General features: G+C 52.3%; 1 protein-coding gene across 3 annotated transcripts in view; it reads left to right on the top strand.

Annotated features, from left to right (window-relative positions):
* Window positions 1–13886: 13886 nt before the first annotated feature.
* Window positions 13887–16870, top strand: part of Gfra2 (GDNF family receptor alpha 2) — an 87856-nt gene continuing 84872 nt past the window's right edge. For 2 of the 3 annotated variants that reach the window (XM_063234837.1, XM_063234836.1), the window contains exon 1: window positions 13889–14630. In XM_063234837.1, the coding sequence (XP_063090907.1) occupies window positions 14591–14630 (40 nt within the window). In that variant the 5' untranslated portion in view covers window positions 13889–14590. Of the gene's footprint in view, window positions 14631–16870 lie in introns of all 3 variants that reach the window. The other variant, XM_063234835.1, reaches the window with a different exon arrangement.

The following is a 16870-nucleotide window of genomic DNA, read 5'->3' as shown; positions in this document are numbered from 1 at the left end:
TCTTATATGAGAAAACCAAACTATAAATAAGTTAAAGAGCGAAAAAAGGATAATAGGGAAGAAGGATACAGATCTTTTGCAAATGGGAAGGAGGTTGAGAGAGAGGGGAGAGGCGAAGCGGATGAGAAAAGAATTAAGATTGTCCCGTACACACACATCAACGCCGCATGATGAATGCAATCATCGTCGTTCTGCAGATGTGTACCAACAGAAATACAAATAAAAAGGAGTGGCAGGTTTGGTGAAGAGGGGTCTTGAAGATAAAATACCCACCATAGAGCAGTTTTAGATCCAGCATGAACAGTAGCTCTGCAGAAGGTGCTTGCTGCCTGGGGACCCAGCTGTGCTCCAGGATGGGTGTGCTCCCTAGGGACCCACTATCCTCCTGCTCCTGCCCTACAGCTGCTAAGGCATGGTTGGCCCTTATGCGGTTATTTGCTGCCATTTCTCTGGCCAGATGGGGACTGCTGGCTGTTCATCAAGTTAGCAATTAACAAGTAATTCATTAGGTGCCTAATGAACAAATTATTAACCTGGCAAGCCATGTCCAGTTGCTGGCTGGGGAGAGAAAGGGTTATTAATAAGGTCACGGAGTGGCAGCTGTGGTTTGCTGGTTAAGGCCCCGGGCAGGATGACAGGAGACATGGGTTCTGGATTCTTGGGCCAAGTGGTTGTCCCTCTCCAGGCCTTCTTTGACTGCTCATGTCGCGGGGGTAATAAAGCCTGATTATTGGTAAATTAAACATCAGAAATACTCTGTATGAATGCGGAACATTGGGTTATAGAAATTGTGAAGGCCTTAAGTTTAACTCTCCCTGATTCTACTTCCTCAAGTCACTGCAGGTTAAAGCAGGGCTGTCACCATGACCTCCTAGGTAGTACATAAACCTGGTCCTGTGTACTTACCAGTTCTGCATCTATGCGTATAGCTGATCCTCTAAAAAGTGTTTTAAAAGCCTCAATTGTAGTACTCTGGGATGGCAAGGCAGGACATCAAAAATTCAAGCCCAGCCTGGGATATAACAATTTAGCAAGATCCTGTTTCAAAAAGTAAAAATGGCTGGGGGTGTAGCTCCATGCAAAGGCCTGGATTCAATCCTCAATCCTGGGAGAAAGAAGAGCTCCCTGGTGCCTGTAGTAGAGCAGAGACATTTCCCCTCATCAGTTAGTACTACTGACATGGTATTGGCGTTATATTAGGTGTTCTAAGTCATCTAGTCAGACAGGATTTCAAATATACAGGAGGCAGTGTACAGGTTCTATGCCAATATGCCATTTTATATGGGGGACTTCAACACTCTTGGCTTTTTAGTACCCACAGGGCACCAAATCCTTGAAGGTGTTACAGAGAAACTGTCTCATTCTGTGCCTCAGCTGTGCCTGGAACTGTGAGGAGCTGGGCAGCATAGGGAAGATGTGTGTCATTTGTCCCTTGCTCTCCCAGAGCTGATTATTTGGTTGAGATCAGATGTCCACACACAGCAAACTAACTAGAGTAGAACTCACGAGCTGATAGAGCTGAGAGCTAAGCACTTCACAGGAGACAGGGAAGCGTTAGCTGGGGTGCAGGGGAGGGTGGGGACTTAAAGCATGACTTCATTGTGTTTTTCTGATTATAAAAATAACATGCGCTCATTCCTCCAGATCTACAAATAGAGGAAATTGGAAAGAAGAAGATAAAGATAATCTGTAATCTCATCACCCTCAGATAACCACTGTTGACATTTCCATGTGTATCTGGGGAGGTTGTGACAGGCAGAGATGGGGGAGGCTGTTCAAGGTGGAAGACAAGCTTGAGTGAGGGCTCTGGGTTGCAGACATGAGAGATGTGTGGTGGGTGCTTTGGGGGCAGAAGTGTGGGCTGGGCAGGCTGGAAGGGTGGAGTCTTGGGGCACAGTGGAGTTGGAGGCTGGCGTGGGGGAGAAAGACTGGGAAAGAGCATCAGAGCCAGACTGCACGGAGGGGAGAGGGTGTGAGAGCCAGGAGCCCCAGAGCTCAGCCGCAGGCTGGACACTGCCCTTTAATAACACTCGTGATGCAGTGGAACTCATCTGTGTGGCTGTCCCTCTTAGGAAACACTGAGAGGCCCCCTGCGGGACAAACAAAGAAAGAGGAGCTGTGGCAAAATTGCAAAATGGGAGCCTGGAAACAGAGAAAGAGGCCACGAGGACCATTTTGGGTATCAGCAAACTCCTCAGGGGGCCAGGGTCAGGGATCTGTCCTTCTTTGTCCCCCACCCAGCAAGTGTGACTTCCCTTCAGTCCCTTTACTTGTGTCTAGGGAACATCTGATCTATAGCTTGTTTTTTTGGAGGGGTGGGTCATGTAACACCAGAGGTATTTTAGTTGACAAAATTCTTTTCTGCAAGTTAATCAAAGGATGTAACAGGTATTTCTATTACCCCTGTTTTAAAGATGAGGAAACAGATTCAAGGAGGGAAAGGGACTTATCCTGGGCCATGTGGTCAGTGATAGAGCCATAAGGAGAATCCAGGTTTTAAAAGTGCAGCTGTGCGTGCGTGCGTGCGTGTGTGTGTGTGTGTGTGTGTGTGTGTGTGTGTGTAATTAGCCCATTCTCCTGTGGTGAACAGTCTGATAGCAAAGTGTATGGTTTTTGAAGACGGGATCATTCTACATTCAATTTCCTGCCCCAGTATTTAATGAACTGAAGAATACAAATAATCACACACTTACTCTTTATGGTCATCTCATCTCAAGGAGCTCACAATGCCATTTATTTCCCTGGATTAGTGTAAGGTTTCAATGAGATAGTACAGGTGGGTTTACCACATGGCACATGTTCAATTAATGTTAGCCATAATTATTATTGTGACAACGACACCCACTGGAGTCACAGAAATAACTTGAGTCTTGTGGTTGTTCCTTAGTTCTCTGCCATGGTTGTTCACTCAGGAGTTAGGAAGAATGCAGGTCTAGTCCTGGGTCCCAGAGGAAGCCTGACCAAAGTTCCCCCAAAGCTCCACTGATTAGCCAAACATGCAAGTGCCACAGGACACAGGACACTGTTCTTCGATCCACATGATGGAGTCATTGCGGCTACCAGGGATTCTGTATGTTGTCAGACATTCACTGGTGCCAGTGTTAGACAGGACCACGTCATTGACCTGACCAATGGGCAAGGACAACACGTGTCACTCCTGGCCAGCTCTCTGTCCTCCAGTGATCTCTGGATTCCGTGACTGAGGCCTTGTGTTTGTGTGCAGCAGCTACAAGATGCTGGTTCACCGTTCTACTCAGATCCCAAGTGCTCATGTGGAGAAGAGGCCCTGGAAACCCCACTGCCCAGCAGCATAAACTTTTGTGGTTTCAGTTCTCTGAGACCTTATAGCTGTTTGTTGCCACAGCAACAAATCTAACCTAGCTTAACCAATACAACTCATATTCACAGCCAAAGTCTGACATCTTACACGAACGCCTTGTGCTATGTAGCTCTCCCACTTACCACAGACCTGCATGTCTTTCTAGCCTTAGGATAATTAGATATATGCAAATAGCCCTTGGTAAATAAGCTTAGTAAATTATTTCTTTATGGAATGACATCTCTGAAATCCCCATTTCTGCCTATTCCCATTATTCAGTCTGTTTCTCTCCCTGGTACATCCTGACTCAATCACTTACAAACTTTCTTGTACTTCCCTGTTTGTGCATCTGCCTCCCCTACCAGTCTCAAGCATTCCCTCTGTCTTACTGAAGACAGAGGAAATGTTTTGTAGACTTTCTGTCCTGGTTTAGCACTAGAGTGCAGGAAATGCTCAATGCATTGTTTCTTTGAACAGATAGGAAGGAGGAGTCAGGGAGCAGAAGCAGGGGGAGGCTTTGCCTTGAACTCTGGAAAGATCACACCTGAGAAGGGCTGGTGGGGTGAGATGTTCTGGGTCTCCTTGCAGCACTGCCCTCTGACTGTGTGATGCCAACCCCATGGTGCCCACGGCAGGGCCAGATTGTGTGGGGGTGTGGTGTGTAGCGGGCTCACTTTCCCACCTATGAGGCCCACTACTTCAGCATTCTAATACATTCTTGGGAAATCCTGCTATCAGTGCATCCTCTTGGTACTCATTTCCAGCTGCTTCCGGTGGTGGGTGGGGCATCTGATGAGGGAGGTGCTGACAAGAGCTGAGTGACACTTAGTGAAGAAACATCCCACTCCCTTAAGGGCATTCTCTAGCAGGGATTTGTTTTATTTAAATTAGCAGGGCCTATTTATTTTGTTTTTTGGCATAGTAGGTTTCTTCCTACAACCCTTTTTCTAGAAGTGAGTAGGTGTGATGGTTTGTGTCTAGATGGCCCCCCAAAGCCTCATGCAATCATCAGGGTGGGCTTCTAGAGTTTGTGGTTGATTCATGGTCCAGTGCTGGGAACATGGGTGTGAATGTTAGACCCATCCTAGGGTTGGTAACCTACATACAATATACAAGACAGAGAGAGTCTTCTCTCTCCTCTCCTTTCTGTCTTATTACTTTTGCTGCAATGCACCGTTGCCCTCTGCCATGTGCTACTCTGCCTTGGAGCCAGCTGAGTATGGACTGAAACCTCCATGAACTGTGAGCTAAATAAACCTTTCTCTCTTTAATTTTGGTCCTTGGGTATTTTGTCTCAGCAATGAGATTAAAGCAGCCAACACAGTAGGATTCTCTCTTCCAAAAACTCATAGACTCTCCCAGCCCCCTGGCCTCTCCTGGCATGAGTGGGGCACGACCCAGGTCATCCCATACGCAATTTGAAGGGTCCAGGGAGCTACCTTCCATACACCTCATGGAGCCCCAGAGGCCAGACTGGGAAAGGATCCAGGATTCAACAGCTTCGCACTTGGAAACAGCTTGGATGAACCTCAGTGCCCACTCCAAGTGGTTGGTTGTGGCTGCCTGGAGCGCTGCATTGAGAGGTCTTAGCTGTGTCTATGGTCCATCTGTGCCTGCCTGGGAGAGGGAGTGGCATATGAATGCCAGATCCATCGTCTTGGCTCTCATTTGAAGGCCTTTCCTCTGATTAGAGAGCCATTACCTTGCATTAGGGCCTAGCTTCTTTCTTAACATTTCTTTAAAATGCATATGTGTCAGGGAGGAGTAATAAGAAAGCATTGAAGAGTTCAATAATTGATTGAGTTTGATTGCCAAAAACAAGACCATTATCAGTTTTGCTGGTTCTGGAAAATACAGTACATGGGTGAGTTAAAATAAATAGATTACCACTTCGCTTAGAATCTGTTTACTGGACTGTCTCCCAAGGCTGCAGCTGGCAGAGAGGAAGCGGCAGAATGGTCAGTTTGATGAAAGTCAACACGAGAAACGTGAGGGTCCCCAACCGACTGCCAAAGTATCCCCTGTAGTGGGCACAGAGGAAGGTGAGAGGTATGGTGGCGCTGGCTCCTGGTGGGCACATGACCTGTCCTACTCTCAACTCTGTTTAGGAACCACTAGTCTTGATGCCCCTCCACGCCCGTGCTAGGGTGGCTCTGTCTGCAGAGAATGTCTGAGGGGTCTCTGGCTTGTGTCTTCCTCCCTTTCCTACTTCTGGGAGTCACTTTAGTGGAGGAGCTGATCTTGCTGTTCCTATTTTTGCTTCTACAGATTAGAAAATTATTGGGGTCCTGGGGCTGGAGTGTAGGGGATGGGGATTATGCCGCTAACAAGTAAGAGCAAGGCACTCCATTGTGTTGGTCGGGAATTCTAACGAGTCTGTTAATGTGCTAAATCGTTATAGAATTAGACTTTAAAGTCAAGAGCATAAACCAATCGAGCTTGAATTAAAAGAATTTAAATGGCAAAAAATCCTCTGGTCAGATTTATCAATTTTTCCTAAGAAGAAAAGAATGGGAGGAAGCAAAGCATTTTATTATGTGGGTCTGTCAGACCCCAGGGCCCAAGAATGAGGATGAGTGGTTGGAACCAGGTCAGGGATCCTGGGCCTTAGTTCTTGTACTGAGCTTGTACTGTTGATACCTTATATTAATTTAAGCAGTTTAGAAGTTTAACTAAGAGACTCAGCAAGCAGCCAGGGTTCTTACTTTGTAAATATCATCATCCTGTGTAAGAAGAGGGCATGGAGATTTTGTGAATGCTACACCAGCCCTGGTGTGTGTGTGTGTGTGTGTGTGTGTGTGTGTGTGTAGCCTGTGTACAATATAAAGGAGGAAAAGAGGTTGCTGTGTACAATATAAAGGAGGAAAAGAGGTTGCTCTGCACCCTTTATACTCTGGCTGCTTTTGCTGACTGTTGCTGTCATTGTTTAAGTCTGTGGCCCCCAGGCCTTAAGAGTTGGCATTGTTCATTTGTGATAGTTCATTATATAGTGCTTGGATTGATGGTGTTAGTGCTACACCCACTTAGGGGTGGAGCCAGGATGTGATGTAATGGCAGGAAGAAGCTGTGTCTTGCTCTTTGCTGGTTCCTGCTTGCTGTTTGCAGCCGCCATGAAAGGCGGCCCAGCCATGCCCACCTGCCTGGGAGCCAACTGAGTGTGGACTGAAACCTCCAAAAACTGTAAGAAATAAACCTTTCCTTTCCCAACTTGGGCATCAGGTATTTTGTCTCAGCGATGAGTAAAAAGTAACTAAGACAGCTGCCTTGAAGTGTTGCCCCTGTGCCATGCCACCCTGCCTTGGAGCCAGCTATTATGGACTGAAACCTCCACAAACTGTGAGCTGAATAAACCTTTCCTTCCCTCATTTTGGGTGTCAGTTATTTTGTCCCAGCAATGAGAGAAAAGTAACCAAGATAGCTTATATTGGGTGAGAGGCATTCTTGCTCATTCATTCAAAAAACACTTTTTTGAGCACATCTGTACCAACCTCTAAGGATATGGTGACAATGAAGAATAGGTCCTGTCTGCACAGGACTTTGGGTTGAGTGAGGAGTACAGATAAATCATGGGCATTTTCAGCAGAATGAGAAAGTGCTGAAAAGATCATACCCAATGGGACCTGGGGGCCTCAGTCTCCCCACCTGTGCAAAGGGAATGCTCCTCTTTACTGCCAGGTTACTAGAGTAACCAGCTGTTGCAAATACTGCAGGGGGCATGAAAGCACTCATGGAGATTAAATAGGGGGCCTTCCGGATCTCACTGTGGGGCTGGTCACATGTGGGGTGTCACATGCGTTCAAAACAGTGTCACATTCAGCATCTTCTTTGATCTTCCTGCTCCCTTATCAGATCAACAGGGTGGAGAATTGCTGTCTGACATGACCCAAGGTCACATGGCCATCCAGTGGCAGAGGTGACAGCTAAACCCAAGAACACTTTGCAGGCTGTTGCATGGAGGAGTTGGATTAGAAGGTGAGTTGGGGGAGCTGGGAAGGAGCACAGAGATGAGCACATAAAGATTTCCTGTCTTGGGCTGGGGATTTAGCTCAGCAGCATAAGCATCTCTCTGGCAGGTGCCAGATTGTGAGTTCAATCCCCTTGTACCCCACGCCCAAATTTCCAGTCTTTCTTTCAATTATGAAGGCCACATCAGGGGCTGACAAGTCCCGTGTTGGGACCACGTGTTACTCCTGGGTGGTACTGAACTATTCTCTGGGCAGGCAGCAACCCAGGTCACAACTGAAACCCAGTCCCTAGCCCAGGTTCTTTGTTGGGTGTTGGGGCGGGGCAGCAAGAACAGGAAATGACAGAGCTGCCCTGTGGCAAGGGCTCATTTTCTTGGTGTAGCTCCTAAGACTGTTGGACCCTGCTGCCAGGAGTGCAGACCCCCAGTCCAGTCAGCCTCTTCCTCCCCTGTTTTGGAATAGGGAGGCGGGGGTCCCTACATACCTGGGAATGCCCATTCTGGGACATGCTTTGTGAGTGTGGTGACTTGGGCTGGGGAGTGAGAGGTAATAAAACAACCTCCATCTGCCCTGCAGAAAGCAAACAGTGCCCACTCATGGAGGTGAATACGCAATCACTGGCTGCCCAGCTCTGCTGCAATACGGATGGAGGATGTTCTAGAACCCTCTCTCTATATGTCACTTCCTGTGGCTATTTATTATTGTGGCCATGGAAGCTTCCGTCCACCCCTAAGAGCCTGGAGTCAGAGAGCAGATGATGGGTGATATTCTACCATTAGTGAGTCATTCCTTTGGATTAAACGTTGCTTCCCACCCCCACCCCCGGCTTCCTACTCCTGTGAGAGGGAGAGGAAAGCAGGAGAGCCCTAGAGCGTGCACACAGCAAGGTAAGGAGAGAAAGTCTTGGATCGCAGAGAAACAGGCCTGCCCCCCAATGGGAGGGGATGGGCATGCAGGTAAATGTGCTCACTTGCCCAAATGCCACCTTAGGTCTTAGAAGGGGACACTCTGGGCCATATTTTCAGTCCCAAACCTCTTGTGAGCTAGCTTCCAAGCCTTGGAGATGGACAGAGCTGGGCCTTTGGAGTGACAGTCCATCTCAGACCTAGCACTGGTGCTCCACCCACCTCAAGAGGCTGGGCTAAATAAAGAAGAGGTCCCAGTGGGGAGCTTCTGGGTCTGAAAGCTTTCCTGGGGGGCGATGGACAGCAGGAGCTGGCTCCCTACAGCTTAACAGAAGTAGTCACTGCCCCCTCCCTCCATTTGGCTTTGACACTGAGTATCCTGGCAGATGGCCAGGGTATGTGTGCTCTGGAGAGAGGCTTGGGGTTGATCTAGGCAGATGGGGGCTGCCAGGCACAGCACTGACACCAGGACAAGGCCAGGCATGGCCAGACGGTGCCAACTGCGGACAGAGCAGTACAGCACGGCAGTGGGGAGGGTGGGAAATAAGCGGTGCTATTTTAGGGTTGCAGTAGCTGGACAGAAGGGCTGTGACTAGCTCAGGGCTGTTGCTGTGGGGCGTGGGGAAGGAGCAGGTGAGGGTAGGATGGTAGTCTTCCTGGGAAATCTGTGGTATGTGTGGAAAAGGCACGCAGGCCTGTCCTGGGTGATACTGACAATGTCCTACACTGCCTGGGGTGCTTTCTCCCTGCCTTCCTGGTCCCGCACTGTGGAAGAAAGTAGAGGAGAAGTCCAGCAGCTTGGTGGACGACTGACTTCTTCTCCCCTCCTTGCTTTCTCTTTTCCCCTTCTCTTGTGTTCTCTTTCTTTCCTTCTGGAAGAGGAATGGAAAGCTCACTGGCCCAGGGAAAGGAGGAGGAGGACCCCCTTTCCAGTCCAGTCCTTGGCCACACTGTGACCTTGCCCATTGTATGGACTGTGAGTCTGTTCACTTAGTAAATGAGCTGATTTGCCTCACCAGACTCCCAGGAAGTTGTAAAGATGTCCAAGCCCAGTGCTGATGTGGATGCTGGTGCTCTGTGCAGCTGTGAGGTACCACACCCTGCTCAGTTGGCCTTGATCTGCGGGCTCCCTAAAAAAAGCTGCAGCACTGGCAGATTCCTCACCCTGGAGCCTGGGGCTCCCTGGAATGAGTGGGGATGCAGAGGTTCTGGGGCCCTGGGGAGAGAATAAGTAAGGCCAGCTCCCACCTCCTGCTGGTGCCTCCCTCTGAAGGGAATGATGTGCAGTGAGAACATTGACTGAAATCAATTAGAGAAATCAATGCCACTGAGAGCAGCCTGCATTTTTCCCCCGCCAGCCTGGTCGCACCCACCCCACCAGGAAGCCCCACTCCCTTATTGGGAACCCAGTGGTTTAGTTAAATGTCAGGTGGTGTCATCCCTAGTGGGCTGAATGGGCTGGGCCACAGGGATGGGCAGTGACCCTGTGCCAAGAGAATGGTGGTGAGGGGACAGCCTGCACCAGTGGAAGATGCTGGAAAACCTAGGGATGATTCAGGCTAGGATGCAGAGCTGGCCTGTGCAGCGTGCCCTGCAGATAGGACCCCGTGTCACCTCTAGACTTGAACTCCAGGATGAGGCCAGGCAATGTCCATGGTCTAGACACAAAAGGACTTGAGCCTTGTGATTGTTTCAGTGTTGCTGGGGATGGGGATTATCTCAGATGTTCTTAACCCAGATACGAAAATTTGTACTGGGAGATCTATCACTTTGCTTATTTGCATAAGGCCCAAAACTGATCAGTGAGGGACTTTAGAATTTGGTTTCCTGGGTTTGAAACTCACCACTTAACATATGACCTTGACAAGTTGTATCGCATGTCTTGTTCACTGTCTTTTCATGGGTATACAACCAACTCCATCTCTAAATGCTTCCCCGGCCTGTGTGTCCCTGCCCTACTCCTCGTAGCCTGCGGCACTGTGCTGGGGACAGAGAAAACAGTCAATAAATCCATGCTGGCTGACGGATGGTGGGATGCCTGGGGCAGGATGCTGTCCCATGGCCAAGAGCACTTCTGCCTGGTTCCCGATAGGTCAGAGCTGGATGGGAGAGCACCTGCTTTTCGGTCCAGGTGAATTTCCACCCTGGGGCCACGGGAACCCTTGGACCTCCTCCCTCTACCAAAGGAAAGGTGGAAATGAGAATCTGGTCACTGGGCAGGGGGCCACCATACATGTGCCATTCATGTGCAGGGGTGGCCTTTTTGCTTCCCTGCTGCTTTCCTCCAGAGAAGCACCCCCAAAAGACAAGAGGAACCAGAGAGAGAGGAGAGAAAGGGGCAGGAATTCAAGGCCTCAGTATTCTCTTTATCTGCTCTGGCACAACTCCAGATCACCACGGGGCAGGGGTTGCTGCCTGGGTGGGCAGATTTATCTGCCTGTGAGCCAGAAGCAGCTGGGGGGGGGGTCCATCAGGATGCAGGACAGAGGTCCTGGAGGGTGTGTGAAAGTGTATTACTGCCTTGAGAGATTGTACCCGGGTCCTTGCACGTGCTAGGCAAGGGCTCTACCACTGAGCTACATCCCTGGCTGTTTTTAAATCTTATTTTGAGACAGGTTCTTGCTACCCAGGATGGCCTGTTACTTCCATTCTCCCTGTCTCAGTCTCCTTGAGTAACTGGGGTTACAGATATGGGTCACCATGCCTGACACTTCCATCGCTTTTAAATCTCTGCTTTGCCATTTGCCATTTGGGTTTTGCTGCCTGTCAGACATTCATCATTCTCCTCCTGGATCCCTGGGGGTGAGAAGGGGGGAGCCAGGCAGACACTGTGTTAGCTACTTTGTGTGTAGTATCTCATCTAATTTCCACAAGACTTGCTTTGCTTTCTTCTGCATTTTACAGACGAGATGACTAATGTTCAGAGAGATTAAATTGGCCCCAGCTAGTAGCTTTTCCAGTGCAGATCCTGGTACAAGGTGAGGGATGTCCCATGCATAGCAGCCGCAGAGGGACTAATGGTGCAGTGCTGAACTATGCCATACCCAAAGGCAGCTCAGGTGAAGGTTGGGGTTGGCTGGGTAAGGGAGGCCTCTGTACAGACTGGAGGGAGAGAGGTCCAAGCTCAAGTTGTCACAACAAGCTGAATGCTAGTGATGGTGGCTATTCTTCATTGTTCTTGTGAGGCCTGGGTGGTTCGAAGTCCCTAAAGCATCTCCAGCCCCTGGCCTCCTGCGACTAGCATCTTTGTCCCAGTTCCCATGGAACTCAGTACCAGCCTCCCCTGGGTGTCCACTGCTGCCTTCTCAGCCTGTTCACTGGAAGGGAGAGAGAGCAGAGCTCCCGTAGGCTTCACAGAACTCACTTCTCCTATTCAGCTGCGGTGCAATGCATTTTCCACACACATACAGTATTTGGACCACTGGAAGACCTTGGGAATAGGCGAAGGTAGGCTGAAAGGTTTTTATTTCTTTTACTTAATTAGTTTTCAAAGGCCAGGCCTCCAGGCTCTGACCATTGGTCCAAGACTCCCTGACAGTATAACTATTGCTTTTTCAATTTTTAACTTAAACTTGTCTGAAGCCAGGCCCTTAAGTTCTCCAATTTTTGGACTGATACTAGGAGATCTTGGTGGATGTAAAGTCGCTTTCTGGAACTGGAAAGGCAAGGAGAAGGCAGATCCGAAGGAGGCACCCCGCAGCTCCGGGCCGTCTCTTCCTGGGTCTTCTGTGCCTGCCCAGGAGCGTCCACTACCCAACCAGCGAGGCATCTCTAGAGGGCGTCTCTAGGAGGCACCACCGACCGTTAGGGCAAGAGGATGCAGGCAGGGGTCCAGGGCCACTGTCTCAGAAAGCCCAAATAAAAGGGAACATTCGGAGGACCCCGCGTGGGCCTTGCACTTAAAGGCTTGGAGAAGCCGCGTTCCCGCCTAAATCCACAAGATGGAGGTTGCTCCCTCTAGCTTTTCCGCCAGCTAAGGCTGCAGGTTTTGCGATTGACCCCTCCCCTCGAGCCAAGTCCATTCCTACCATTTATTCTGTCACACAGTCCTGTTATTTAAAAGCATGCATCTCCAAAGGCACTTTCAGACACACCTTAGATGCAGCGCAGATCAGGTTTTGGGCAGCGCGGAAAGTTTGGGAGGGACTGTGCGCACACCTCCCCAGGCGGTGCGTGAGCTACGCGCCTGGAGCTGCGCGCCAGGAATGTGGGAGCGAAAGCCCGGGGCTCCCGGGCGGCTCTTCCTAGCCGAGGGTGTGTCAGAAGGAAGTGTGCAGCTGGGGTGCCCCGTGCGCGCCGTGCGCCGCGGCGTGTGCACCCGCGCGGCTGCAGCCCCATCGCCTCTCTCGGTCTGATCTTTGCCGGAACGTGGCAACAGCCTCACTTCTCCAACCCTTTCCCAGCCAGGCGCTTCTGAGCCTTTATTGTAAATTCCGTTTTAACACGGTGCGCCCGACTCATCGACAGATGGAGCAATCGCCCCCTCGATGGATCAATCACTCCTCGGCGGCTGAGAGGGGTCCTCACAGGAGATTCCAGAGCTGGGAGCTGCCAGCTATTCTGGGACCAGCTCCTCAAGGCCCAGTGGGCCTTTGAGCGCAAGCAGGCTGGGGCAGGGGCCGGAGGCCACTGAGCCTGGTGCTGAGACCTGCTGGAGTCGGTCCCGAGCGCACCCACTGGAGGGGGGTGGGGGGTGTGTGCAAGTCAGTGCCATCACTCCGGCGCAGTTCGGGCTGATTTGCAGGCCTGGGAGGAAACAGCCAGGGTGCGTTGTCCTCGAAGCCTTCTCCTGGATCCAGGAGGGGGGAGATCAACCGAGAAACGGAAGTCTCGAAGGGCCCCGAGGCTGGGGTATGTGAGGAGCCAGAGCGCAGCGCTGCGCTGGGAAAGTTCCCACGTCTGCGTGGAGAACACACGTGCGCGCGCGCGCAGGAGCTAGACTGGATCAGGCAGGCGGCGCAGGGCTCGCAGGCGCAGGGTGCTGGCGCCACAGGATGTCCTTCGTCCCCTGATACCTTGGGGACACGTTCTGCTTCAGCTTTCTGACTAAGGGACACAACACCCGAGAAGGGTGGAGGCCCCTCCCAGATCTTGGCTAGCAGGTCGGGGGTTTCCAGTGCCCTGCCCCCTACATCACCGGATGGCTGGGGCTTCTAGGGACCCTACGCTTTCCAGCCTGGCTCAGGCTCTCCAGGCTTCCGAGACCCTTTGGCCCAGGGCGCAGAGCAGGGACAGGGATAGGGGAAGAGGCAGAGGCAGAGGCAGTGGGAGTTGGCGAGCTCAGCCTCTCCGCGGCCAGGAAGGGGGCTCTTTGGGGCCAGCAGGAGGGTGTGGTGGCTTCGGTGGGTTTGAGCTTAAGCTGTAGCACTGGAAGCCGGTCAGTTTCCGGCTCAGGCAGCAGCTCAGTCCGAGTAAGGGAGCGCGGCTGAGCAGAGGGAGGCAGCGGTGGAACTCTCCCTCCGGTTAGCGTTCCCCCGGCGCCACCACTACCGCCTAGTCGCCGCTGCCGCCGCTGCGGAGTGTCGCTGCTCCGCCGCGCTCCCGCGCCCCGCGCCGCCAGCCGCCTGGGAGCCGGAGCGCAGAGCCCCGGGCGGAGGAGAGGGGCGCGGGCGCGAGAGCAGCGGCGAGGGAGCCGCGCAGGGGGAGGGGGCGGGCGGAGGGAGGAGCAGGGAGGGGGGAGCAGAGAGGGAGCGGAGAGCGAGGGAGAGCTGGAGAGAGCGCGAGCAGAGAGCGAGAGCGAGGGAGAGGAGAGGAGCGGAGAGGGCGGGCGAGGAAAGACGCGCGCAGAGACACACGGCCACAGGAATTCCATTAGGAAAAAAGTGAGCGAGCAAAGGTTAGCGGATTTTTCTTTGAATCTTTTCTTCGTCTTGGTGCGAAGCGACTCCGTCTCTGTCCTCGGAGCTCCGACCGGATTGTTGCTGGCGCTCACACCCGTCGGTGGATTTCTTTCCGATTTGCGTTTATTCTGACCCCCTCCCTTGCCACCTCCTTCCAGCTCCTCACTCTCCGATCGCCTCGCCCCCACCTCCCCAGGTCCCTTCTGGGAAGCGCAGGGGAATTGGACCCTCCGGGACCCGTGCCTTCCCGGACGACTGGAAGGAAAGGCTGACCTCAGGACCAACAGTGGGCTTAGAAAGCAGCCAGAACCAGCGACGTGTGTCTGGTTTTGGTGGGCAAGGAGGGTGTCGAGGGGCAGCCCACCGCCCGCCTCTCACCCCACCCCCTCCAGCCAGAGGCAAGGATCGCAGGACTCAGGATATCATCAGGCGGACTGGCTGGGATCTCTGCATTGGATTCGGGGCTGATTACCACTGCTTGGCTCTTACTATTTTTTAAAATTTTATTTCATTTTTTTAACCTAAGGGAGAAAGACAAAATAACTGTGGGATTTATTTAACATGATCTTGGCAAACACCTTCTGCCTCCTCTTCTTTTTAGGTGAGTACCTGAGGACGGCTGCGCGCTCAGGCGCCGGCAAAAAGCCGGGACTTGGTGGTGGTGGTGGGGCGGCGAGCGGGGCTGGCGCCGCAGGAAACCGGCGAGGAGAGCGAGGAGAGCGCGCGCGGAGGGGCGAGCCTGGCTGGAGCTCGGGCGAACCGAGGGCAGCGTGGACGCGGGCGGAGGGACCAGAGCCTCGGCTGGCTGCGCCTGGGGAGGGTGGGGATTGGGAAGGAACCTTCCAACATTCAAATCACACACACACACACACACACACACACACACACAACACACACACAACACTCACACAGACACACGCATACACACACACAGACACGCGCGCGCGCACGCGCGTATACACACGCACACTGTGATGACACTTATTTCCCTCAAAATAATGGGTTCGAATTGCAGCAACTTAAGGAAAAAAAAAAAAAACCCTAACTCGATCTGGAAGAGAAGAGGGAGGGGAGAAAAATCTTGTGTGTCCCACCTTTCCCAATCGGTGTCCGAGTGGATCGCAGCCGAGGGCCAGGGTTTGTGCAGGAGCTGCAGGTTGGATATCTGCGGGGAACCCCAATATGTCCCACATCTGCTAGTCAACCTCTGGAGAATGCACCCCGTCTCCCCACTCCATGGAACACTTGGCAAGTTTCTCCCTACCCTTGGCTTTCTTATCCAGCCAGACCCGAGCCTGGTGTGCAGGTGAGCGGGTGGGTGGCGCAGGGCTGAGCAGCTAGCGGTTCAGGATTGCCTCTGCTCCCCTCCACCTCGGGAGCCAGGCCCTGTAGCCTGGGAAGGAGGGGCAGAGGAGGCCAAAGTTTGTTTTTCTGGGTGCAGAAGGTGAGGGTTGCAGGAGGAAAAGGGGCCTAGACAAAGACCATTCTGTAAACCCCCACCCCTCCAGGACAAGGAAGAGGGGCTTCCTCATGGCCCTGAACCCCAGCCCATCAGCGCATTCATTCTCACGCCCTTCGCCCTCTGCTATGCTGTGTGAAATCTCGGCTGCTGGAAACGGCTCTGGAGAGTGCGGGTGTCCAGGTGCTGGGGAGGAGAAGAGGGTGTTTGAAAGGGTGACCCAGAGTCCTGGGCCAGTTGCTGCCGGAAAGGAGAGAGTAGGTGCTCCGGAGGGCAACCTCAGGAACCTCAGTGTGTGTGTGTGTGTGTGTGTGTGTGTGTGTGTGTGTGTGTGTGTGTGTGTGTTGAAGGAGCACACGGCTGCTCATTTAGGAGCTGCTTCAGTCATCCTGGCTGGCCGTGTAGCTATAGGGAGCCAGCCTGCCTGGGAAGAGGGGATCCTGAGTGCATCTCTTTCCTCCTGGGGGAGGGGCTCCAAGATGGGGAGGTAGATGGTGGTTGCACAAAGAGGTTCACAGGCCTAAGGGGAGCCCCTCCAGACTTGGGCAGAGGATCAGGGTCCATGGGAGTCAGTGTTGGCGGGGGTCCTTCCTAGACGTTTTGCCTCCCCTGTTCTGAGTTCTTTAGGGACAAGTTCCTGTCTTGGGGTGTGGCCTCCACTGTCCTGCTACTCTAAGCCAGTGGCATTTCTGTGGAGTGGGAGGGGCGGAGGGAGGAAGCTGGAAAGTGCTATGGGCACTTGGTGGCCCAGCGGCCCATCCCACAGCCCCCTGGAAGTGGACTCTCATTCTGAATGAGCTGTTATAAAACCTGACCTTTTCTCCCATTGCTGCTTTGAAAACGGCTTTCTGGGGCTTAGAATGATCAAGACCAAGAAGAAAAGAAAATTGTATTTCAGGCAAAACAGCCAGATTGCTTTGCTGCTAAGCTACTGCCCCCCCCCCCAGCAGACAGGGATCCCAGGTGTGGGTACCTTCCCAGGGCAGGGGCTGAAGGAGAACAGTTCTGCCCTGCCTGGACCCCCATACTGTAGGAGGGCTGCCTCCAGCTGAGGAGGCTGAGGCATTAACTCTCTTCTGTTTCTCAGAAGTGGCACTAGCACTTCTGCTCATGGGTGTTTGTGCGTGTGTGTGTGTGTGTGTGTGTGTGTGTGTGTGTGTGTGTGTGTTATGTGTATGAGCAGAAATGCTGCAACCCGGGGGCGGGGGGCTTCATGGTGAGAAAGAGGGGTAGGTCAGCATCCCCTAGGTCACAGCCCTTCAGTTACCTGTCACTGAGAAATCTCTTTTCAAACTGGGTGGAGAGCTTAGGGATGTGACCACAGGGCATCAGCAGACTCTTGACGGGGCAGGGTCGATGGCATTAAGGGAACTTCAGCTTTA

Source organism: Cavia porcellus, unplaced genomic scaffold, assembly GCF_034190915.1.
Source record: "Cavia porcellus strain 051 isolate PalLab524CR breed Dunkin Hartley unplaced genomic scaffold, mCavPor4.1 scaffold_24, whole genome shotgun sequence".
Taxonomy (NCBI): domain Eukaryota; kingdom Metazoa; phylum Chordata; class Mammalia; order Rodentia; family Caviidae; genus Cavia; species Cavia porcellus.
This window is presented reverse-complemented; position numbering and strand designations above follow the sequence as displayed.